General features: G+C 35.3%; 1 protein-coding gene across 6 annotated transcripts in view; it reads right to left on the bottom strand.

Annotated features, from left to right (window-relative positions):
* LOC145297746 (mediator of RNA polymerase II transcription subunit 15-like) overlaps positions 1–27,500 on the bottom strand; it is a 179,902-nt gene that overhangs the window by 92,965 nt on the left and 59,437 nt on the right. For 2 of the 6 annotated variants that reach the window (XM_080143972.1, XM_080143971.1), the window contains exon 4: positions 2,627–2,824. In XM_080143972.1, the coding sequence (XP_080000098.1) occupies positions 2,627–2,824 (198 nt within the window). Of the gene's footprint in view, positions 1–2,626; positions 2,825–11,472; positions 11,587–26,694; positions 27,124–27,500 lie in introns of those variants that run through there. The other 4 variants (XM_080143975.1, XM_080143976.1, XM_080143973.1 and 1 more) reach the window with 4 other exon arrangements.

Raw genomic sequence — 27,500 nt, 5'->3', positions numbered from 1 at the left:
AATACTTGTTTATTGGTATATAAACATGTTTACATCCCGCTGCTACAAACAGCCACTTGTTTCAATCAAACAACAGATATCATCAGGCAGCGACTTGACTATTCAAAAGGTTATTCATTAGTATTAATGCCGGTGTCCCTCAGGGGTCCATCCTGGGCCCAACTCTTTTCCTGATCTACATTAATGATCTTCCAAATCACATCCTTACATCATTTGTAGACATTTATGCTGACGACAATACCATTTATGGTAGCACATCTAAGACAGTAAATGACCAAGTTCTCTCCAATTCTCTCTCCTCTGATCTTGAGCACGTAGTACAATGGGGAAAGGAGTGGCTGGTTACTTTTAATGCATCTAAAACCAACCTTCTCTCCTTACATCATCAACATTCTAATCCACATTTGGCATCAATTGAAATGAATGGCTCTCGTCTTCTGGAGGCCTCAAGTTTTGACAAGCTTCTGGGCTTGACCATTACTCCTGATCTTAAATGGAATACGTACATCAAATCTGTTGCCAAGGCCGCTGGGAAAATGGTGGGATCTTTCTATCGATCCGGTACATATCTCACTGCTGATGCTATTCTCTATCTATATAAGAGTCAGGTACGTCCAAGGATGGAATACTGTTGCCACATCTGGGCAGGAGCTGCTAGAAAGGACTTGTCCTGCCTTGATAGAGTTCAAAATAGACTTCGTAGCCTCGTAGGAGATGTCCTTTTCTCCTCCTTGCAACCTCTATCTCACAGAAGAGATGTTGCGAGTTTGTCTCTGATGTATCGTTATTTTCATGGAAAGTGTTCGACTGAGCTTCAATCTATGGTCCCCCCTCGTCAAACTTTCACAAGAAACACTCGTCTAGCTGTAAACACTATCAATAATTTCCCCCACTCTTTATCTGTGCCTAAACCTAAACGTAGATTCCATGAACAAAGCTTCTTTCTTAGAACTGCACGCCTGTGGAATTGTCTTCCGTTTTCCTGCTTTCCGGCTGACTACAATATGGTTGTGTTCAAGTCTAAAGTAAATAAGTTCTTGATGAGCCGTTCCATATAAGTTATCAAATTTTCCAAATTTTAATTACTAATGATTACTATATTGTCCAATTTCTACTGTACACTCTTTAACCCTTATCCTTGAGTGGCCTCTGGGCCTTGATAATGTGGTGATGCCTATGTAAAAAAAAAAAAAAATAAAAATAACAATAAACAAGTGTATATATATATATATATATATATATATATATATATCGCATGTACCCAGTGTTCTATTTGAGTCAATATTTAGTTTTCTAAAAACAGCTTTTTCCTTCCAATTTGTGTATTCTGACCCAGGTTTTTTTTTTTTTTTTTTACATAAAGTTTTAACTCAGAGAAAATAAGATACCCTATGACTTAATAGTCTAAGGGGCCAACAAAAAAAACTTTTATATTTTATTCTCGTTACTAGATGGATGCACATTTACTGAAATTTCAAGATTTGTACTTGTATTTATTTTTTTTGGTTATGTATATAACAAAATTGGTTCATTGTTCCTAGATTAATAAGAACTAGTATTGAATTGAAAAAATTATGTGTGCGTATATATGTCAAATTTTAGTCATTCAATGAATTTAAAAATTTATGACGTGAAATGTTTGAATTTCAAATCAAAAGATGTTTATTATTCTGTGTAAGACGAATACATTTGAAATATTATAACTCCTTATCCTATAGGATTTCGATGTCTACCATCTTTTCAGAGGAGAAAATATTAGCAAATAGCTATAATGGTTTACACTTTATTTGCTAAAGTCAGTGAGACATGGAAAACTACAATTAAAAGTTGTTTAAGTATTTAAATGTCATAGAGTAAGGGAAATTAATGAAAAGGATATAAAGATTCACATCCAAATTTCATGGTAAAATCCGAAGTGAATGTCTTTGATAGTATTGTAAAATTTTCCATAGGTTTCCATACCAGTTGACTGTTAGATAATTTTATTCTGAAGTTTATATATATATATATATATATATATATATATATATGGGGTCCACAGATGATAAAATAGTTCCCATGGAGTACACAATCAAAATAAAGTTGGGAACTCCAGGTCTAGAGTTTTTATTATTATTTAATTATTGGAATACTTTGAGATAAGTAATTTGTATATTTTATTTATTTATTTGCGGATTATTATCTTCATCTTCATAGTTGGATTAGTTGGCCAAAATGTGATGAGATGACAACTATGGAAGGCAGTAATTACTGAAAATACAGTTAAGAAATTCAGCATTCCTATCCAGTCGCAGTTAATGACCAGACGAAGTTGGCCGAAACGTTGTGAAAAAACTATAAAGATGAGGATAATAGTCCACACATAAATAAAATGTTTTTCTGTCTTCTTTTTTTTTTTTTTTTTATAGAAATCACTCCAGACAAGACATGAAGCCACTTTATGCAAAGAACTAATAAGAACAAAAGATGATTATAGTAAAGACAGGAGATGCCATAGTCTTAGTTTTGGTAAAAAAAAACAGCCAGCATGAAAAGAGTTCCCAAAGTCTGCAGTTCTTGGAAAGAAGCTACTGGATTATACTATATTATAACGAGGTATTAAAACAGTGACTCGAATGCAACTCACCTTGTTGTTGCGGGCAAATCGATGATGTTCCTTGCATAGCCAGATTTTGCAAAGCATTGATTGGATCCGGCATAGCCTGTGGCTGTGGTTGGGGCTGAGGCTGAGACTGGGGTTGACCTGGAGAAATTCCCTGGGGAGGGACCTGTTGAGGTATCCCAGAGGCAAGTGCTTCAGCAGAACCTGGCTTGCCTTTCTTGGCTAAGAAAAAAAAAAAATAATAATAATAATAATAATACTTAATTGAATTATTAATATATATGTAATAAATAATTAACTAGCATGATTATCCGATATTGCTCCTCAGGAAAAAGAATGTTTAAAAATACTTTAAATGTTAATCCTAATTTTGTCCCTATTATTAACCCCGCCCCCTACCTTCCAAAAAAGAAATAAATATTGTATTATGAAACAACAAAAATGCCATTCTTTCTGATGCTATACAGAAAAATATATCAGATTTGTGGATATGTCTTGTGCAGTTTCTAACTTTTAGGTATACAAACAGACAAAGGATACCTTTAATATAATTGATAAACAGAACCGTACATCAATTATCTCTTTCATCAAACATTTTCCCCCCTGCAAAATTATCTCCAAAAGTAAATTTGGCAAACTTCTTTAAATGTCATAAGTTTGTGCTGGTCATCATTACAGCATTCGTTCTGGGTAAGTTGAGCCAGTTCTTTCCAACAAGTTCACTATATCCTGAACCCACAGCGGTCCAAGGCTGCTTCCGTTATGAGTGCAAGCTATTCACCATTCCAGCAAACGTTTACGCAAAAAATAAAAAAAATCAAGAGAATGTAGAGTTCCTATTTACAATGCCTCCCCAGGACAGAGTTAGACACCAGGGTTGTTTTTTTTAACGTGGAGAAAAAAAAAATAAAAATTGTCTCAGTTTTGAAGAACTTCTCCACTGACAGAGAACAATAAATTGAAGTGCAGCATCTGAAGAACAGATACTACACTTTGATCTCGGCCCAAAAACGGCCTTGTGCCTAATTTGCTCAGTGAGGAAGCAAATAAATATCCCCAAAGGCCAGGTAAAGTTTCTTGAGAGAAAATGTGTTGACCTATATTGTTTTAGTTAGCTCTTCTTCGAGGGGTCAGGCACAAGGTTCGGTATGGGTTTGATGAAAGTGTTTCTGCAGAACAAACTTGATTTGAACTTGGTTTGGCACATCTAGGTTTTCAGTCAGTGTTGTTAGCCACTTTCACCCCCTCACCACTTTATTGATCTATGTTGCGTCCAAGAAGATGGAGGTGTAAAGGTGTTACGATGATTGTGTAAAAGACTGTTTGGGAATGGAATAATAAAAAAAAAGAAAAAGAAAAAGAAATTAAAATTAAATAAAAAAAATAATAAAAAAAAGTAAAAATAAAAATAGAGTGGGAGCAGGTGTAGAGCTCTTTAGTTTTACTGAGCAATCACCTAAGGATGGTGTCAACATCTTTTTAGAAAAGTCCTTGGCATAGCGTTAAGATTCGAAATCCAACTGAATATAGAGAGCTCAATTTTTTTGCAGCAAAACAGAAGACTTTGAAATATTTATTTGTACAAAATATAAAGATACATGGCAATTCAAAAGTGTGGGGATAATTAGGATGTTGTTGGTCATCCTTGGTCTCAAATACTGAAACTGTCTATCCTATTCTAAACTATAAATACCTCAGTCACCACAATACCACATTCACTCCAGGGGTTGTCCTACTTAAGATAAAACCAAATTTACAAAAGGTTTTATTGAATTATTTACAGTAATAACATTTCATTGGCAAGAGAATAGGGAATAAACAAGAAGCAACAAAAATTGGTTAGTAAGGTCTTCCCAACAATTCTTAAATAATAGACCACCCACTGTTTTTTGGTTTGCCGAAAAAATGCAGGTCAATCTCTAAGTGTGGATGAAAAGAAAAAAGTAGAGGAGTTGGGAAGTGGGTAGAGTCCTTCCGAGATGAGTTCACAGAAGCGAAACTAACCCTGGACAGATTGAACTGTCTTCCGCCAAAGGAGGAAGTTTCATGGGAGTATGACATTCACAAGCAGTCCCCAGTCGCATGTATTGATGATACAATCATATTGAAAGAACAGACGAGAGTTCTTGAGCTTCCCTTATTTGTCTTTTACTGTTCACATTCCATGAGCGATGTTTCTTACAAAAGGAGGAAAAAATTGAGTTCCTTATTGTTGGCTATTTTTTTTTTTTACTTTGAAATAGCATTCTTTTTTTCTTTTAGCTCATTACATCAAATGGCTTCATGCCTTATCTGGAACACTTTAAATAAAAAAAAGGTAGAGTCAAGAGAAAAGCTTTAGTTCACATGGAACGACCAAGCAAGCACAAGTGATAAGAATGGAGAAAAGAGGTATAAAGACTTAGCCAGGGATAGGTTAGTTCGAAAGTCAATTTCTAATTTAGTGATATGCCTTATGCTAAGTGGCAGCCATTTATTCCCTTACTAGAGAGCTCAACCCATTATCTAGGGGAGGAGCACATAGATGATAAACGTGGAGAGTAAGGTTGATTCATTTTAATGGCTAGGTAGTTGTGGGTATTTGCACCTGTCATCCCTTCAGAAGTAAAAAAAAAAAAAAAAAAAGAAAAACGCTGACAATAGACAGTTTGAGAGATTTGAATAAATTAATAAGGGAACAAAACAAACACAAAAAACATTAACCTCAACAAAAAAAGCCAATGAAGTGAACACACCTGTTGTCTGTTGGTACAATTTCACGCATTAAATTTGCATTTCAAACAAAAAGATTTTTCCTTTTTTTTTTTTGTGTTATATTTTTTTTCTTCTCAGATTCTATTAACTATTAATAAATCCAAATAGAAAAGCTGATTTGAAAGATTCATGTTTAATTTTGAATAAACTATTAAAGCCAATCTTGCATTTGAAAATCAAACTGAATCCGCAGCTCAAAATTTAAAACAAACATCTTAGAGTCCAAAAAAATAATCTCAAATCTCATAGGTCTTGTACTATCGGCCAAGCTCCAACCTCTGTCCCATCACCACAATGTTGCATCTCTGTACCTGTTTTACAAGTATTTTATCTGAAAGTGCTCTGATGCATTTATAGCACTTGTGCCCTCTACATACTCCTAACTAACCTAACAGCAGCAAAAACCCACTCCTTCACTATTGAGGTCCCTTGATGCCAGAAAACTTTCTATTGTAATAATTTTTTTCGCCCCGTTCGAACTGCTAGACTTTGGAATTCCCACCCCCAGTTCCTGCTTCCCTGACTGTACTGACATGCAGAAATTTAAATAAAATGTAAACATATCTTGCTCCTTAACGCCTCACAATCCGTTTAGATACGATCCCAAATAGTAAGCCCTGCAAGTGGCAATGCACTAGTTTCTCAACAGAGGTTCATAAGGGATAATTCTATATCAAATAATCCAGAAATTTACGATTTTGAAATCCATACCTTCAGATTTTATTGCAACTAGCACCACAGATGGATCTCATAACTTAGAAATCCTGAAAATTATAAGCATGTAATTCCAAGCAGGTTTTGTTGTAGCGATTTTTCAGTTTTGTATAAATCATGTGAGATATCGTTCGGACGACATTTTAATAATTGGATTTTTTTTTTTTTTTTTTAATATTTTCAGTTTCAAACATGTGACTTTGAAAATTCACTCGGGTAAGATTTCATTGACCTGAGGAATCCAAAACTGACATCAGAATTGCTCAAAAATAAACCTCAATAGAAAAGGCTTATTTAAAAGATTCCTGTTTAATTTTGAATAGAGTATTTAAGCCAATCTTGCATTTGAAAATCGAATTGAATCCGCTCCTCAAAATTTAAGCAAACATCCTCAAATTTGCTTGTTGAATGATCAGGTTTACCTATGGTTTCTCAACAGAGGTTCCCAAGAACGCTAAGGTTTTGCAAAAGGACCCTAAAAAACAAAGGAGGTAAGCTAATTCACTTTTGATATTTCATGTAATTTCATTTACATAACTTTATTAAACACACAATATATTCTTCCTTGACCTTTTGGTTAGGGATAAAGTGAAATATCTGGTCTGATACAGCACTTCATCTTTTCTATCCTGACAGAGGAGAAATCCTTCTAGACTATAATGATTTTTTTCCCCCCTCAATCCAAAGTGCCCCTTTTTTGAATGGATGGATCAGATGCGGTATAGCAAATTAATGAAGTAAGACTGACAAGGTTTGTTCATGGAATTTGCATTTAGATTTAGGCACAGATAGAGAGTGGGGGAAGTTGCTGATAGTAGTTATAGCTAGAGGAGTGTTTTTTTTTTGTATTTGTTGACATTAGATTTGAAGATGATCATGATGTAGTCAATGGGGAAGCAGTCCCATTGTAATATGTTCCCTGGATAGGAAGTTCTTGAAAAAAACCATTCATGGAAATTCCATTTGATGCCAAAAACACAGAAGGAAAGGAAAGTTCTTTGCAGTTCTGGTAGGAAGACGAGCTCTTGCTATGAATGTTTTATAAGGAGTAATCAGAGATTGGAGCTCAATATCTGGAAACAATATTAAATACAATTCATTGAACACAAATTGCTATTTTTACAAATGAGGGATTTTATTATGAGTATTTCAATCACACTTTAACCATTTGGCTGCGAAAAGTGAATATAGCCACTCAAAATTTTATCACCGTCAACAGCAGAATAAAATGATTTAACCCACAGCTTAAAAAAGAAAAAATGTCTAATACAGGGTGTTTCAAAAGTCTTGGGAACATTACAAATGCGTATATCTCATGAACTATTCCAGGTAGAAAAATGAAACTGGTGTCATTTTAAAGCTTGCTTAATCAAGTTTTTGGTCATACTAATGATTTTCGTCTTATCTTTCCAGGTGCAGTAATGGCGTTCTCTAAACAAGACAAGGCATTTTGCGTCCTCCAATTTGCAAAGACTGAATCGTGGACATGTGTTCAGCACTCATTTCACAGGAAATTTAAAAAAGAAGCTCCTGAAAGGAAATCCATTGTCAGATGGCATGCTAAATTTGTGAAAGATGGGTGTTTGTGCCCAAGTAAGCGAACAGGTCGCCCTTCAACTTCAGAAGATGCAGTTGATCAAGTTCGGACAGCCTTTCAGCGGAACCCCCGTAAATCAGTGAGAAGAGCCAGCAGGGAACTTCAGCTTGCTCCAGCAACTGTCTGGCATGTCTTAAGGAAACGGCTGCAAATGGTACCTTACAAGCTCAAGTTGGTCCAAAAGTTGAAGGACACTGATAAGCCACTTCGCCGTGACTTTTGCATTGCAATGCAAGAGAAGTTGGAAGATAACGGCTTTGATGACCAGCTTGTTTTTAGCGATGAGGCGAACTTCCATTTGAATGGCAAAGTTAACAAGCATAACACTCGCATATGGGGTACTGAGAATGCTCATGAACTTCTTGAGCACGAGCGAGATTCACCAAAAGTGAACGTGTTTTGTGCAATTTCCAAGAAAGGTGTCTATGGACCATTCTTCTTTGAAGAGGCAACTATCACTGGTGAATCCTATCTCAACATGCTTGAAGACTGGTTAATGGCTCAGTTGGAAGAAGCAGAATCTGATGACTTCATTTTTCAACAAGATGGTGCACCACCACACTGGAGTCTTAGAGTAAGGCAGTTTCTTAACACAAGGCTGCCTGGTAGATGGATTGGGAGATCTGGGCGAGGTGATGACGTTCTCATGCCCTGGCCTCCTAGGTCTCCAGATCTTACCCCGTGTGACTTTTTCCTTTGGGGCTTTGTCAAGCAACAAGTATATGTTCCGCCCCTTCCAAGAGATATTGACGAACTAAAGGCTCGAGTAACGGCAGTTGTGGGAACAATTGACGTCAAGATGCTGGAACGCGTTTGGCAGGAAATGGACTATTGACTAGATGTCTGCCGTGTGACGAATGGTGCTCATATTGAGCAACTTTGAAGATTCCCCACAAAACTTGAAACTTTAACCTTTCCAACGGTACCAATTTCATTTTTCAACTCCTAATAGTTTTTGAGTTATTAAAAATCGTTATGTTCCCAAGACTTTTGAAACACCCTGTATTGCAAGAAATGGATACACAACCAGCAACTTCCTAACATTATGTAAATCCAGTTTTTTTGTTTAACTATTTAAAAAAAAAAAAAAAAATTTTTTCACCAATTCATTAAATATCTATACAAAAAAAAAAAAAAAATGAAACTAACAACTTTACTGGTAGATATGAAAATTTTATCTACGCACGAAACGGTAAAAAAGTTGATTTTATCCACAGCTTAAAATAAAACTCTTGAGTTGCAAGAAATGGATATGCGGCTAGCAACTTCCCAACATACCAACCCAGTCATTATGAAACAATCTTTTTTTTTATCATTAAATTTCTTATTTCAGTGTGTATATGCATATCAAGAATCCTGAAAATTTTAATGGTAAATATGAAAATCAACTTTTTTTTTTTTTTTTTTAATTACACAGGAATCACCACTTATCAAGGTCCGGAGGCCACTCAAGGATAAGAGTTAATTAGCCAATGTGATTATAGCGTAGTAATCATAAGTAGTGGGAATTTTGTAAATTGGATTACTTAGGGGGACGGTTCATCAAAAACTTGTTTACGTTGGACTTGAAGACAATCACATTGTATTCAGCTGGAAAGCAGGCAATTGGAAGAGAGTCCCGCAGGCGTGCAGTTCCAAGAAAGAAGCTTTGTTTGTGGAGTTGCTGTAAGGGAGTAACAAGTAAAATTGCCCTTTTTTTCTTTTTAAAATCAGAAAAATCCAATAGAATTTCAGCATTATTAATTACATTGATGCTAATACAAAGGATTTATTAAAAACAAAATGATTTATTAGATTGCTTGATTTACTTTTTCATGGATGAAAAAATTTTATACTTATAACTGAAACTAAGTGACCACCTTTACAGATTTTGAAATTGGATTACTTAGGGGGACGGTTCATCAAGAACTTGTTTATGTTGGACTTGAAGACAATCAGATTGCAGTTAGCAGAAAGCAGGTAAATGGAAGAGAGTTCCACTTACGATATATGGAAAAAATATTGCGAATATAGAATAAATCCATTTTATTTTTTTTTTTTTTGTGGATAGACATAATCAGAATGTCTGTAAAACTCGACTCTTTCATTGCAGAAAGGGAATAAATATGCTAAAAAAAACTCAATTCCCACTAAAATTATTTCATGCTATAGGTAAAAAATAACACTGGAAGAAGAGGATACACAGCCAATGATTTCCCAACACCATGATGACCCTCATAGAACTAGTCTTTCGAGCTCTTTACCAAACTATTTTTTCCCCAAATATTTCAAACATTTATTTACAAAGCAAAAATGAAACAATTTCAGCCGTAAGCACGAGAACCTTACCGATATACGATAGATGTAAAAAAAAATATGGCAAAAGTGGAAAATGTCAACTTGATATTTTGGTGGATAATTTAGATTATTATGGCATAACCACGTTAGCAAACTAGTTAACATTATATCACCAAAGTTAAGCAACGTAGACCCTGGCAAGTCATAGATGGGTGACAATTTGGAAATACTGCATATAGGAGAAGACAGCAACACCTTTCTGCAAGCAAAAAAAAACATTTAAATGCTACTAAGAGTAAGCTTCTTTCCTTTAACAATTACAAGAAGTCTTCATAATCATCGATAGTCATGACTAATAACACCCTATCTGAGAGCTCATTGTTCTAACTCTTTGGTTTAACATTCACAGGAAACATGAATTGGAACAAATACATTGAGGACATTGTCAAGCCTGCTACAAAAAAGGTGGGCTCTCTCTACCATGCTAGAAAATTACTCGCATCTGAGAGTATTCTATATCTCTACAAAGCCTACATTCGACCATGCATCAAGTATTGTTGCCACATCTGGTCTGGTGCATCTACCATGAGTCTCTCACTCTTAGAGTCTCAAAACAAAAAATCTCAAATCTCATAGGTCTTGTACTATCGGCCAAGCTCCAACCTCTGTCCCATCACCACGATGTTGCATTTTTGTACCTGTTTTACAAGTATTTTATCTGAAAGTGCTCTGATGCACTTATAGCACTTGTGCCCTCTACATACTAACTAACCCAACAACAGCAAAATCCCACTCCTTCACTATTAAGGTGTCCCTTGATGCCAGAAAACCTTCTACGGTAAGTTTTTTTTCCACGTTCGTACTGCTAGACTTTGGAATTCCCACCCCCAGTTCCTGCTCCCTTGACTTTACTGACACGCAAAAATTTAAATTTTTATTTATTATTGTGAGCAGATATCTTGCTCCTTAACGCCTCACACTCCACTGTTAGATACGATTCCAAATAGTAAGCCCTGCAAGTGACAATACACTTTGCACCCCACCCCCTCCTAAACAAAGTTGAAATCAGATGTTTTGGGAAGTGTCAGAATCAGATGTTTCGAACTACAAAAGAATCAGACAGGATGAATATTTAAAGACTTTAAAATAAGACGGAATCGGATGTTTTAGAATTCTAAGAGTTGGATCATCACCCTTTACCAGGATACACGTGACTGAAAATGACTTGTGAATTTAAAATTAGAATCTAGAAACTTCATACTTCAGAGAAATCTGGTTCCACCTGACAAAAAAAAAAAACGTTGCACCAAGCAGACGATTATAAGGAACATAATGACATTTAATTATATAGTTAAATGAGTCAAACAATATTTTTAAATGTGTTGAAGAATTCTGCCGAGAGAATAACTTGGCCCATTTTTGAACAGTTCAACATTCGTTACATGATGAAAATTCCAGGACGAAGTCTAGATTTTAAAAAAAAAAAAAAAAAAAAAAGCGCAAAAACAATCAAGAAATCGAAACTTACTTTCATGTGTCTGTTTTAAGTGCATTCTTGAATTGTGACAGCATATGCACCTCTCATTCTGATGATTGTCATTTAAATTGGTGACCAGCCATTCCTTAAATGTCTAGCTCTTGATTCATATCTTATATGATCGGTGTTGTAATACTAGTTTAACAAGAAATACTCAATAACTACTTACAGGTCACTGGAGACACACATACACCCATTATATAGATTAATAATGTTCTAAAGTTGTTTTCCCCTCTTCAGGTAGACATTACAGGACAATGAACACAAGCATCACATAATTCAAATAGAGTCATATTTCTGGCCAGTACCTGATGAATATTTCCAGAAATTATCAATCGGTTTCATTCAATTCCTACCAATGTGACTGTCCCAAACAAATCATAAATCAAATCAAAAAAGGTAGGAGTATATTTCACTCCGTGAATAAAATCTACTAGCACTCCCCTGCAACACAGGTGGGTTAGTAACATATACAAGTTAAAAAAAAAAAAAAAAAAAAAAAAAACTTAAATCAACTATTAAGCTATTTGTACCATAATTTCTTTCATCCTGGAACAAAAGTCATTGGGTACATTTTCGATGGCTTGCCACTTATCTACTGAAAAATGAGAATAGTTTACACCAATATTTTATTAATTTTGGAGAGTGATTGTGGCTAAGGACACAAATTGAAAACCTGGATGTGCCAAGTTCGACTCCACTTTGTCCGCAGAAACACTTACATCAAACTCAAAACTGATTTTGCATCTAACCTCCTAGAGGTGCTGAAAATAAAATTTCTTCCACCAATAATATATACTAGCGGGCACTGTGGAAATTCCATAGTGGATTCTTTTATATGTAATATATTGATGTTGGCATTATGTGGATATTCAGTGTAAATGGAGATGCCCTGATATTACTGTAGCTCTTTTGTTAAAATTGCAAAAGTATTTATCTAAGCTAGCAGGGATGCCCTGCATAGCCGCGTCATAAAATACGCTTAAGTATGATATATTCATTTATACAGATTTTGTATGTATCATTATTATAGAGTCAATTGTCTATCAATTCTTACATATTAAAAAGTTGTGATTTAAAAATAAAAAATATATCCATATGACTTGGGTGCATCATCTTGAATCGAAACCGAAACTTATGAAGAATTCTTGGTAAAATTATTTATTACAAGAAATGGAAGGTCATAACAATTAAACGACAGTCACTCGGAAGAAAAAAGATGTAAACATGACACACAAAATAACGCACACGCTATTGTATTTTTACATATACATATACATACATATATATATATATATATATATATATATATATATACACACACACACACACACAGAAAGAAGAATAGCCATCTTGGGATAGGTAAAATTAATTCTCTTTATGCCCCCTTACAAAGATTAAAATCAAGATATGATACTAACCCTTATGTCCAGAACTTTTATTCTAATACTGATTAAGTCATTTATTGATTTGGATTCTAACAAAAAAGCTTTGTCGTTTATGCACAAGAAAAAAAAAATGGCTAGGAGTGGAGTAGAAGTATTTGTTCCAATACTACACTCATATTTTCTTACCGCAGTCAGTAAGAGAGAAATTCTTGATTAAGTAAACTTTTATTTTAATCCAAAATACCCTTTTTGGGGAGCTAGATTTCCCCCATATTAAAAATTAACTTAGTATATCACTACTTCCTCATGGACTATCAGATCATCTATAGACTAGTGATAGGACGATTCTAATACCCCCCCCCCCGCCCCAGATTCCAATTATCTCTAAATATTTAACAATAAAATTGTTATTTATTCTCAACTAGCGGAGGTGCACAGCGTTGCCCGGGTGTTTGGGAAAAAAGAAAAAAGTGTTAGTAGGCGGCTCGAATCTGAACACGCGACATGAAGGCGGAAAAGAAAGTGAAACAAAACGTGACATGTTACAATTACGCCAAAACAGAAGCGGAAGTATAAAGCGTTGAAATTTAGCGATGTAAACCATACGGCAGAAATCTGAAAGCTAAACTGGCCTACAGCCAGTTAAGCTTTCAGCTTTCTGCCGTATTTGCTTCACCACGATGTTGGAGAAAACCAGCTTCCCCCAAAAGGGGGAGCTCTAGCAGTGTTTTAATGAACAGCAATTGTCTGATATGATACCCCCCCCCCAGTGATCAAAGCTGATTGCCTTCAAGACGTGCCAGCCAATCACTGTTTCGATTCAGTTTCGCATTATTCATACAAGAAAGACAAACACTGGAAACCCGTTTTTTAAAAGTCGCTCAAAATAAATTTAGAGATGACAGCTTCACAAATTGTACATATTATAATCTAGGGAGTATATAAAAAGCTCTCATAAATAGTACCCCCTCCCCCCGAGAACCCCAGCGAAAAAAGCCTTTAGCAGACATACAAAAACGCACATCCGTTTTGCCTTTTATATATATGACTGGCAGGGGCACCCGGCATTGCCCGGGTGTTTGGAGGTGTAAAAGGAAAAAAAAATGTGTTAGTAGGGAGGGAGGCTCAAACTCGTGACGAACATGACGGCGGAAAAGAAAGTGAAAGAAAACGTGATATCTTACCGCTACGCTAGGAGGCCATAAAAAGTGAAAAGCGTTGAAATTTAGCGATGTCAATCAAAAAGTTGACTTACAGAAACGAACATTGGCCGGAGTCCAGTTCAGCTATCTGACGTTTTATTTATTTGTTTCCCCACGATGTTGGGAAAAACCAGCTCCCTACAAAAAAAGGGAGTGTCCAAATGAATAGTAATTGTCTGATATGAGGTGTTTCCCTCAGATTGATCAAAGCTGATTGCTTTCTGGACGTTCTGGTACGAAAGGCCAGGAAGCTGCCTTCGCTTTCAATTCAGTTTCAGTTTTATACAAAAAAAAAATAAAATAAATAAAAAAACGAACAAACACGCAAGAGAAAGGAGTAGCGTGAATTTTATAAAAGTCGATGTAAATAAATGTAGAGACGACGTGCGTTCGCAAATCATAGATATTATAATCTAGGGAGTATCTAAAAAGTTCTAAAACATAGTAACCCTGCCGAGAACTCCGGTGAAAAAAGCCTTTGCTGGACATACAAAAACATACACGGCCGTTTTGTTTTTTAAATATATAGCATTGCCCAGGGGTTTAGGTGTGGGGGTTAAATCAAAACAAAGCGAAGTAATAACCCTGTTTAAATATTATATAAAAAAAAAAAAAACAATGTTAAATTTCTCCAAAAAAAACAAAACAGCGAACGTGATGCAAAATGAACGATGTAAAAACGGGTGCTTGAAAAAAAAAAAAAAAAGTTTTGGGGAAGGAGGTAGGCTTGAACCCGAATCCTTGAGACGAAAATGAAAGAAAAGAAAAAAAGCGTGATGACTTACCTCTACGCTACAAAGATAGGGGAATGAGAATTAATGAAATTTAATAAATAAAAAGTGAAAATGAGGTCAAACATAAATCCCCACAATTAAGTTTGGCTGTGAGGCAGTTTTTTTGGTTTTGTTTCCTCAAGATGTTGGGTTTGGGCAAAAACCAGCTCACCATAAATAATGGGGGTGTCCAAATGATAGCAATGGATAGCAATTGTCTGATATAAGATTTCTCCAACAGTGATCAAACTTTATTATTATTATTATTTAAGTGCCAAGGTGCTTTTCTACGGATTCAGTTTTGCTTTTATACTGAAAAGCGAAACAAAGATGCGCTGAGTGAAAAATAACATGTAAAAGTCGCCCAAATTACAGATAGAGGTGACCTCCCTTCATAACTCATATTATAACTTAGACAGTATATAAAAAGTTTTAAGAATAAGTGACCCCACCGAGCGCGCCCCGTAAAAATGCTTTTGCCGGACATACAGAAAAAATGCACACACACAAACACACACATTTTCCCTTTTATATATATATACTAGCGAGGGGTACCCGGCGTTGCCCGGGTGTTTGGAGGCGTGTGTGGAAACTCTGGGGTGGGGGTGGGGGGTTTAAAAAAAAAAAAAAAAAAAAAAAAAAGTAAGTATGAGGATCGAACCAGAACCGTTGAGGCACAGTTGGAAATTAAAGTGTGGAAAAAAAAAAAAAAAACGTGCGACATTAACCATTGCACCACCGCGAGATGCTAACGGAAACACATTTGAATTTATTTAATTACTTGGATTTGGCAGGTGCCCGTTTTAATGAGGTCAAGTTTGACTGCGGGATAGTATTTCATTTACTGCGGAACGCTTTTTTTTATTTTTATTTTCCCAAGATGTTATAGGAAAAAGACTAACCCACATGCGGCGAGCGACAAATGTTGAATATTTATCTTCCCGAAATCGAGAAAATTAAATAGACAGGCGAGCTTAACTGTGAGATATTACGATTTATATGTGATATAAAAAGTTTTAAAAAGTTGTGAACCGACCGACCGCTTCTCTGAAAAAAGCCTTTTGTAGACATAAAGAAAAAGTAAACACACACACATACAAACATACATGCATTTTCGCTTTTATATTTATAGATTACTGTAAAATGTTAAACGTGCAGATATTTTCTCAAACATAACAATACACTTGTGGCAGGATGATCTATAGATTTTAGTTTTGCTGGTAGTTTAAAATCAATAAATGTTTATTATTAATACCAGCAGTGGAAGATTTTGTTTTAAACAAAATCAAATAAAAAAAAGGCAAAAAAATCGTTTTTGGAATATGAAAAATAAGCACAAATTTTTCCGATTCCGATACTCCAAAATGTTAAAATTTTTCCAATTTCAAATTAATTGTCCCAAGACTAATTTATACCGACTTTATTACAGAGTAATTTTAAACTTGTATATATACACAGACAATTTTTTACAGTATCACAACTCTTCAGTGTGGCTAGATGAGCGAGTGTTTCACATTGAGATGCAAAACTTGACAGCCTTGTCAGTAAGTAGGACAACTTACACCGGTTATCAGATTTTTTTAACTACATTTTCACCCCAAATAAGGCACAGTGCCACTGTTGCAGGGATATTGTGAAGGGAGTTGAGCAGCAAGATGTCTGTTCACATTACACTTGAACTTCTGCATTTCAGTACAGTTGGGGAAGCAGGAAATTGGAAGGGAATTCCAGAGTCAAGCAGTTCTGGGGAAGAAACTATTAGAGTAGAAGATTTTCTTATATCTAGGAATCTCTGTGTCTGCTGCTTGTCGGTTTGACACGAGTATTTATGTTGAGCAGGTACAAGGGCTAGTATTTCGTCGGAGCATCCACCATTAAAATACCCATAAAACATGCAGAGGGATGCAACATTTCGGTGAAACAGAGGTTGAAGCATAGCTGACAGTTCAGGACATTAGGTTGGTGACTCTCTTTCGAACCCTGTCCAGGAGTGAGACTAGTAGCCGATGCACCAGCCCAAATGTGAAAAGACTCCATACATGGGTGAATGGTGGCCTTGTAGACGTACAGGATACTTTCAGGTGTAAGTAACTTTCTAGCACGGTAGAGAGAGCCCCGGCTCCTTCGCAGCAGCCTTGGCAATGCTCTCAACGTATCTGTTCCAACTTGTATATCCTGTGAACGTTAAGCCGAGGAGTTTGAAAGAAGCTTCTTTCTTAGAACTGCATGCCTGTGGAACTCTGTTCCGTCTGCCTGCTTTCCACCGGACTACAACTTGGATGTCTTCAAGTCCAATGTTAACAAATTCCTAATGAACCGCCCCCTTAAGTAAACACTTCATCAAATCTCCACACTAACGTAATGTACTTGCAATAACCCTTATCCCTGAGTGGCTTCCGGGCCTTGATAAGTGGTGATCACTGTGTAAAAAAAAAAAAAAAAAAAAAAAAAAAAAAAAAAGTACTTCCAGTTAATGTATCTTTAGCCATAACTATTGGTGGTTGAAAAGGTTTCTTGTAATTATTGAAGGAAACAAGCTTAGTCTTGGCAGCATTGAATGAGACCATCCATTTTTGTCCCCATTACATTACAGACTGGAGGTCTTCATCTAGGGTTTCTGTGATTGCATTCATTTGTTTTCCCCTCATGCGTGTCAGAGCGTGGTGTCATCAAAATATCCATCTGAGAGACAATTTTATTAAGGAGGTCATTTATGAAATTTAGGAATAATAAAGGCCCAAGGATCGATGCATTTATATCATATTGCTTAGATGTACGACCGTCAAGGACAACCTAAATTCTTCTCTTATTTAAGGATTTAATTTTAAGTATTCGTCCAATGATACTGTATGATCTGATTCTCCCAAGAGGACCATCATGTCATACTCTGTCAAAAGACTAAAATATATCTAAGGCTATTGCCCTACCCTTCCCTGCTTTGTCCAGTGTATGTTTACTTCATACATAAAGTGAATTAATTATTGAAATAAAATATTTCAACTAGTGCGGCTTTGCCCGGTCGTAAAAATATGATTTAATTTTTCTAGATTCTATATATTATTACAGAATTATGATTTCAAAAGTAAAATGTGATCAGCCAGGATGGAAACCGAAAGGGAAACTGTAGTATTTAAAGCTGGTGACGTTACCACTGTACCAACGTGACATGCATATGGACTGATTAAAAATTAACTAAGATGAATGTACAAAATTTATAACGATTTTTTCCAATTTTAATCCCATTTTGACCCCTTAAAAACTATTTTAACTGGCTAAAGACCCATAAAAAAACGCTCCATAAAAAATGCAATAATTTGAGGCCTCTAATGCCGCTCTATGACTTTTAGTTTTGGGAGAGATAGTGTTTGAAAATATGGAAACAGACAGACAGACAGACAGACAGTTTTATATATATATATATATATATACTAGCAAAAAATGTTTGTATAATAAACAGACTATTTACCAGCTCTGTCCTCCATTGAGCACTCTTTAATGATCACATGGTGTTTCATTGGATTTACTTGTAGAAAACCAATCCATACAACCATATCTATAATATAAAGCTGAATGTCTGTGTGTGTGTCTGGTCACGAATAGGCTCCTATATGGTTGACTATTATAGAAAACTGATCACATATAATGATAGATGTATCGAGACACAGGAATGGGCATGTTTGATCTGATATAATGATGACTCATTAAAATTGTGGGGTCTGCGTACGCACCTGGTCCACAAAGTATGGAAATAAAAAAATTTAAAAATTAAAAAAATATGTTTACAAGTGTTTTTGATATAGATGTACATAATACTTTGATAAGTATGTTGTAACTTAAATAGAGATGGTGTAATAAAATTGTGGAGTCTGCGTTCGCACATGGCCTCCATAAAATGGAAATAGGCACAAACTTTAATAAATACTTTTCATATTTATCTGCGTAAGTATACTTTGATAATTATGTTTCAGTTTGAAGAAATATGGTATAATATAATTATGGAGTGTTCGTTCATGCCTGACCTCCAGTGAATGGAAATATGTCACAAAGTTTAACAAGGTTTTTTAATATAGATCCACAGAATATTGTGATAAGTGTTTCACTGTGACCAGGTATGGTATAAAAAAATTATGGGGTTTATCTATTTTATTTTTACTTTCATCATACTTTGCTTTGGTTTTGATACCCCCAAATTCGAAGCTATCTCTTTAAAACCCTTCTTTTTCATAACCTATCATACTTTCATAAATCAGAGTCCATTTTCTGTAGGCTGTTTTTGAACCCAGTCAACGACGGGTACTTTTGCTAGTATATATATATATATATATATATATATATATATATATATATATATATTCAGGTTTGAGGTGTTCAAAAGTCAGAACTAATGAAGACAATGAGGTTGTTAAATAGTGCTCAATAAAAAGAGCAAAATATTTTTTTATTATTTGGGGTAAACACTTACATATGGTCACTACAAATAGCCATCTGTTTTAGTCAAAGAGACTTCATCAGGCGACCTGGAACCTCTCGACGCCAAAAAGAAAAAAAAAATTTTCTTTTTGGTGTCGAGAGGTTCCAGGTCGCTTGATGAAATCTCTTTGACTGAAACAGATGGCTATTTGTAGCAACCATACGTAACTGTTTACCCCAAATAAAAATAAAATATATATATATATATATATATATAAAGCATCAGTATACATTGATAGAATCAATCAAATCAATAAATCTGAAAGCAAAAGTACAAATTATTTTTTAAAAAATAAATAAACTATCCAGGAAAGCTTATTCCCTCAGTGTCAAATATAAAGATAGGCCGTTTCTTTTTTTAGTAGACACTTCCCATCCACTAACAAACTACATAAATTCTTTAGTGGAAACATTCAAAACAAGTTATTCTTGCTACCCTTGTATTGGCTCCCCCTCTAGCCTCAAAACCCACAGCTCCAATAAATCCTCCCAACCCCTAATGCTCATGCAGAAGAGGTATATGTGGCCCCAGGAGGAAAAGGCTGCATAATTAAATCTATAGTATACGAAGCCAAGGTCATTTTTTTTATGTAGAATCCAAGAAAGAGGAAATTTATATCAGAATGTCTTCAGGAACCTTTACATCCACAATAATACCTGTAAATACCAAAAAAAAAAATAAATAAATAAAAAATAACATCTCTCTAGCAACCACAATATGGATAATCAAGGAGTCTAATATCCTTTATGAAATTAGATGCAAAGTTATCAATATAAAAAAAAAAACCTATGATCCAACTTCCAGGAATTTTCCTTTAAGCACCACCGAAAAATACACAATCCTACAGGCAATCAATAAACTTTCCATAGCCTGCATGAACATTAAAAATGAGATATTCAGACAATGCCCCAACCAAAGGGAAACTTTTACTTGCTAAATGGACCAACGACAATATCACTTAACCCACATGTACCCTTCCCAGATTTCAAAAAGATTTGACGGTCTGAAGACTCAAATATTTTAGAAATCGTACAAGACATACTCCACCCACAGAATATTTTCTCTTAAAATATAATTCTTTGTATACAATATAACTTCCTCTGTTAATTAGACATATTATATTGTATTACATACCCAGATTCACACCTTCATAATGCTTGCCTATCATTAATATTAGTAAACCTTCCTTAAATAATTAAAAAATTAATATATTAAATCGACTTGTCAAATACCTTCTACACATACACACACTGAGCACTTCTAAATAGAGAATAAACATGTATGCAACTAAGTTTTAACCCAGACGATCTCACAGTCTCCCTGAAAAACTCAGACATTATTAGTTTAAGATCGGCAAAGTTAATACAAGTGTAACCCCTCCAGTGCAGCTCAGCTCAGGTGCATAGGCTCATGATTGAAATGCACCCGTAGCCGATACCTGTGGCGTTACCCGTGGTTTCGTCTAGTGGTCGAATTCGTCTTTGCCGCCGTCGTCGTCGTCGGTCGCTCTCCGGTTCCGCTTTCAAATCAGTTTCCAACCGTCACCTGGGCTATCAGAGAAATATATTGCATTCACAACGGCGTTCCAATCAAAGAAAAGAAAGTCAAAACTTAATTGGTTTTTCTTAACATAGTATTGATTATTGTCTTTGACTTTACTAATAATAGTTACACACTGGCCTAATCATGCAACTTAGGGGGCTGGCAGTTTTGTTTCTTTTACCAAGTTCTCCGTTCTTCATCTACCGTCAGTCCACGGAAAGGGATCAGCGAAAAAAGACACCAATTAGCCAAGTGTCTTGTTTTTATCAAATCAGTCGTTCCTCCGTCCACCTTTTTGGAGTTATTCTTTCTTTCTTTCCTTTCTTCTTTTAACCTATTAATTTGTACTCCCTTTCCTTTCTTTTGAATTTCCTCCCTCTCTCTGTTTCCCTAATTTCTACTCCTCCTTTCGGCTTTATCTATCCCCATTTTTAACCCTCATTGCACTGAGGTGTTCCTTATGAAATTAGGAGCTATTAGTCACCTTCCGGTCGACCAATGCCTGGCGGCGACCCCTAACCCCTGATTCCCACCCCAAGCTGTCAGCTTAAGAATCTCTGGATTTCTTCATATCACTCAACAGAGGGTCTAAAAACAACCTTTTCGTTGTTAACGGATTTACAATAGCAATAAGATAAGAACAATTATTTGTTTCTTTTCTTTCTGACAAAATCCCATAGACATTTCTGTTTAAAACAACATCAAACCATCATCATCATCATTAGAATTCAGCCGTGCGAATTCCTCTGAATCCGTGTCGACTAGCAAGGTCACTCGGCATCGCTCGGTCCGCATCATGTCACACAAGTAACCCAGCTGAACCTATGCAGACTACAGACATTATGTTGATAACAATACTATTTGATACTCCTTGAAAGTCTCTTCCAATGATAAAGATACCCCTCCTTTTTACAGAACCCTGACCTAGGTAAGAAACTACAATTATAACCATAGGTTTAAAACTATATACACCCCCCTCCACACACTTTTTAAAGAATCTTTAAACTTATACCCCTTAACAATGGGAATACACCCTACTTAATATCTGGTCCACTCTGTATTCAATAGATTACACCACTGCCCCTAAATTTAAATACTTCAAGAAAGGAATCCAAACGACATCCATTTTAAACAATTATATTAACTGCGTCTTCTTAACAAGTTTGCCATCTCTACAGGTTGCTGTTGAGCGTCCGTATGCATGTAGATGGTCTCCAGTCCAACTTCACTCTTGCATAATCATACACTGATGTGGCAGGGTAACTTGCCAGTGTTTGGTGGTGCTTATGGAGAAACTTCCCCCCCCCCAACTTTATCAGTTTGTTTAAGCTGAGGATGGGGCATCTTACCAGATGTCAAACAATCATCTGCTATCATATATTCTAACCAAGAGATCTTTTTAAGATTCTGACCATCCTTTTAAGTGCAACTGTTTTAATCTCTCTTGCACTTGGTTCACCGGGTATATTTGCCAGGTAGTTTTTGAAATTTTTTTTATGGGTCCAGTTGCTCCTATAATTACTGGAATGATAGCGATCTTCCTAAGATTCCAGTTTCTTTTCATGTCATACATAAGACTTTAGTATTTATCTTTTCCATCTTATGTCTGTTTAACCCAGCATTGGGTTGATTGGTTGGTTGGTTGGTTATTTTTGTTTTACGGCATATCAACCCTTTTCGGGTTATTTAATGCCGAATCCAAAGATTATGAAGAAAAATCTTTTTAATAGAATATATTTGCTGTTTTCACGTCGGTTTCTATTTAACCCATAGTTGGGACCCTAACAGGTACTACCACTCCAGGTCAGAGTGGACCTGGGAGCAATGGTAATCAAAGGGTGGCTACACACTACCCAAAGCCCACAAGCTGGGGCCTCACCACTGGATATAGTTTAAGGTCATATCCAGGACTCGCATTGAGGGACTTTTACCCTCTGCAGGGGGGCAGTCGGCGTATTCTAATGCCCCACCGACAGGGCTCCCAGCATTGGGAGACACTAACTTATACTAAGGTTGCTCCTTTCTCCTTGTTCCATATCACTATATGTCAGGTTTTATGGCTCCGTTTTCTAGGTATGTAGTTGCAGGGATTCCATATCATAGTGGATGGTGTACGACTTTTGTCTTGTCAAACCGCTTGCTGATTTACACAGATATTACAATACTTAGGTGAACACACACACATATACACATGCACCCATATATATATATATATATATATACACACACACACACACACACACATACATACATACACACAGAGATATACACATACATATAGACCAAATACCAAGGTCTCATGTATGATATGAAAAGAAACTGGAATCTTTAAGGAGATATTAATCATACCAGTTACCATAAGTGCCACAGGGTTTATGAAGAACCTGAAGTCCTACCTAACTAATATTCCTGGTGAACCAAGTGCAAAAGAGATCCAGACAATTGCACTTAAGGGAACAGCGAGGATACTAAAAAGAGCTCTCGGTTGGTTTCAATAAAAAGCAGGGCAATGTTGGCAGCTTGTTTGGCTGCCCCATACCCAATGTTACAATCTTCAAAGGAAGAAAAATAAAAAAATAAAATTAAAAATTAAATTAAAAAAATAAACATATATATATATATATATATATATATATATAAGGTAATAAAATGAAGTATGTAAATATGAGACTAATGTATCCATCGTTAAAAATTGGGAGGGTGTCTATCAGGACAGATGCCAACGTTTCCTAAATGTCTGAAATCTTATTAAAAGAAACAATTTCTCAGAATCGATTTTCATTTTCATAATTAATCAGATTAATTCAAGAGTAGACACACGATGATGACAACACAATTTAATCTACATCTAGAAAGCACATTTACCTGTATGCGTGCGTGTTCGACTAAAACTCCTAAACTACAAGATTTGAGGAAAGCATATGCATATGTTTACCGAGTATCTTAGCAATTGTTTTTTTTTTTGAATAAATATATAACATTAGACATAAAATAAAAATATTATACATTTCAAAAATAAAACAAAAAACATTTTTCGTCTTCATTGTGAATTCGTGCATTGCTGATGCTATCATAAATAGGAAACACGTGGAATAGATATATAAATCCCACCCCTACACAGTAGAGATCCCTAGATGTAAGAGAGCTTTCTACTCCAGTAGTTTCTTCCCCAGAACCGCTAGACTTTGGAATTCCATTTCGGGTCCCTGCTTCCCCAACTGTACTGACATGCAGAATACAAAATAGGCTTCGTGGCTTAGTGGGGGATGCCCTTTTCTATTCCCTGCAACCTCTCTCCCACCGGAGAGACGTTGTAAGCCTGTTTTTGTTTTATCATTACTTCCATGGCAAGTGCTCGTCTGAGCGTCAATCCCTGCCCCCCCCCTCGCCAATCGTTCATGAAAAATACCCGTCTAGCTGAAACCACTTTCAAAAATTTTCCCCACTCTTTATCTGTGCCAAAAACCAAAACGTAGATTCCATGAACAAAGCTTCTTTCTTTCTGTGGAACTCTGTTCAGTTTGCCTGTTTCCCACCTGACTACAACTTGGATGTCTTCAAGTCCAACATAAACAAATTCCTGATGAACCGCCCCCTTTAGTAAGACACTTTATCAAATCTCAACACTAATGTACTGTACACGCAATAACCCTTATCCCCGAGTGGCTTCCGGACCTTGATAAGGGGTGACCAACTTGTAAAAAAAAAAAAAAGTGTAATGTGAACCAACATCTTGCTGCCCAACTCCCTACATAGTACCCTAGTAACTTATGTCCCTGATAGTAGCCCTCTACATCAAAGTGGCAATGTGCCTTGTTTGGGGTGAAAATGTAATATATATATATATATATATATATATATATATAAACGGGAAGGAAATTAAATGGCAAAAAAATTATTTGCTGATTGAACAGTTACACGACGGGAACTTCTAATCCTTTTCAGATGTTAATACACATAACACATTTCAAAGAACACTATAGATTAGTTATTTCCAGGCTACAGGCTGTTTCAAGTGTTTCTGTAAAACCGATGCCATCGATGGAAGATCATACTTATGTATAGTGTTCTTTGAACACACACACACATATATATATATATATATTATATGCACATATGCTTATATACGTAACTGTGCAAGTGCACTCTTCCTATAGCAAAATATGAACTTTATGTATATTATTCATCGAAACACGTGTAAGACGTAATAGTATGAAAATTTAGACATCTTAAAAACAAAACAACAAAAAAAAAAAAAAACAATTATAAGCTTTAATTGATTTCATTCTTTGGCATTTGGGACGATAACTAATGGGACATATTTATATAAGTCGACTAAACGTGTTACTTCTACGTATGTATCATGGTATTGTCATGCAAACATAAATTGAGCTCGTTTGATAAAAGAATCTTTAAAAACAATTAAATTCTTAAAAATGTAATTATTTAAGTAATAATTAACTCCTAAATTTACATGCAAGCATAACAAGTATAAAATGTTTTTTATTCGGTGTCGCTTCCACCTTTAAGATTAGATAAGTTGAGAATGCATTCGAATCTCTCTCTCATATATATATATAATTGTTCAGATGTTTGTTATTGACGGACTTCGGATGATCGGACGTCTCATGAAACTGCAATACCGTGTTAAAAACTGAAAAACAAATATTGCTTAGTAGAGTTAACTTGATCTACGAGTCAGTTTGAAACGGGCACTTTCATAGATCCTGCACAACAAGTTATTAGGGGGAGGGGGGATCAAATAAAAACAAAATAGAAAATAAAACATAAAAACTGAGGATAATACACTTTAAAAAGTTCAGGAATTTGTTTTAAACAGGTTTTATTGAATCAAACCATTTTACTTTTAAAGAAATATTATAAGTACAGTGATAGTTACAGTACAATCTTGTATAATATTAAATACAGATGTTGAAAAGACTTCTAAAAGATTTGATCTTGGTAATGTGTAACATATGGTAAAGTAAGAAAACGACAGTAAGTATATATATATATATATATATATATATATATATATATATATATATATATATATGCGCACTCACTATACAATATACACTTGCGTTGTTAAGTGACTTAAAATTTGACCGACAAAGCAAATACATAAAAAAATAAACAATGTCCGAAGAATTGTTATTGGATTCGTGAACTTGGACATCAGACGACGAGAGAAAGAGATTTTTTTTGTTATTGTTTTTGTTTGTTTTTTTATAACGATTTCTTATGAATGAACGAATGAATGAATGAATGGATATATATATATACATACATACATACATAACATACATACATTCACACAATATGTTTATGAACGAAAGTAGTTAAAATATTGAACGTTTTTATATATTTGAATGTATAAATACGTTTAGGTGCGTATTTATATACTTCTGATAATTGAATGTTAAATAAAATTGCAGTAAAACCTTCAGTCACATTGACTATTGTTTATAGAGCTCTATCCGAATAATGAATGAGCTCATTGTGTTATATATATATATATATATATATATATATATAGTGAAACCATCTTTAGACGGTGAAGGGAATTGAGGGAAAGAAACGAAACAAAATTAAAATTAAAAAAAGAAAAAAAAAGAGGAAGAATAAATAAGAATGCAATATTTTAAATAGATATACTGTGGGATGTTGAAATTGAACATCTTCATTCTACTAATTTATAATAAATATATATAAGTAAAAAAAAGATACAAAAAAAGAAAACATTCTTTGAGTTTGTTTTCTTTTTGTAATTTAAAAAAAAAATTTAAAAAAAAAATGCCGATTTAAGTAAAAGGCAACTTATCTGTGATACGTACATCCAAAATAAAACATGCCTGATTTGTTAGTACAACAGAAGACGGGGGTGCCAGCATCAGTTGTAGTAATAATATTAATAATAACTATATTGAGTGTATTGTAGTTGTAGTAGTAATAGTACTGGTGGTGGTGGTGATGGCGGCGGTAGCAGTGCAAGAGACACCGTGGCAGAGAAGGTGGGAGCGGATATTTTTGTAGTAGTCACACTTATTTGTTGTTGTTATATAGATCAGTGATTGTTGTTGTAGTAATGCAACTACTACTACTACTACTACTAGTAGTGTCCACTTATAGAGATGGGGGAGGGTGAGGAGGGGTAGCAGATCCCCTCCAGCTGGTCAATTTCAGATGTTGAACAACTGCTACTTTTTAGGTCCGCGCACTCAGCAGACGAGCTGCCTTTCGCGCGGCAAGAAAGAGAAAACAGTAACTACCAAACTGAGATGGAAGAAAAGCAGAAAACAAAAGAAAGGATAGAAGAGGAAGAGAGAGAGAAAAAGAGATAGAGATTGAGAGATAGAGAGATAGAGATAGAGAGATATAGAGATATAGAGATAGAGAGATAGAGATAGAGATATATAGAGATAGAGAGAGAGAGAGAAAGAGAGAGAGAGTGAAAGAGAGAGAGAGAGTGAAAGAGAGAGAGAGAGTGAAAGAGAGAGAGAGAGTGAAAGAGAGAGAGAGAGTGAAAGAGAGAGAGAGAGTGAAAGAGAGAGAGAGTGAAAGAGAGAGAGAGAGAGAAAGAGAGAGAAAAAGAGAGAGAGAGAGAGAGAGAAAGAGAGAGAGAGAGAGAGAGAGAGAGAAA

This window comes from Euprymna scolopes, chromosome 18 (assembly GCF_053919585.1).
Source record: "Euprymna scolopes isolate OS-2025 chromosome 18, ASM5391958v1, whole genome shotgun sequence".
Classification (NCBI taxonomy): Eukaryota; Metazoa; Mollusca; class Cephalopoda; order Sepiida; family Sepiolidae; genus Euprymna; species Euprymna scolopes.
Note: the sequence above shows the minus strand (reverse complement) of the source record. Positions and strands in the feature narration are given on the sequence as shown.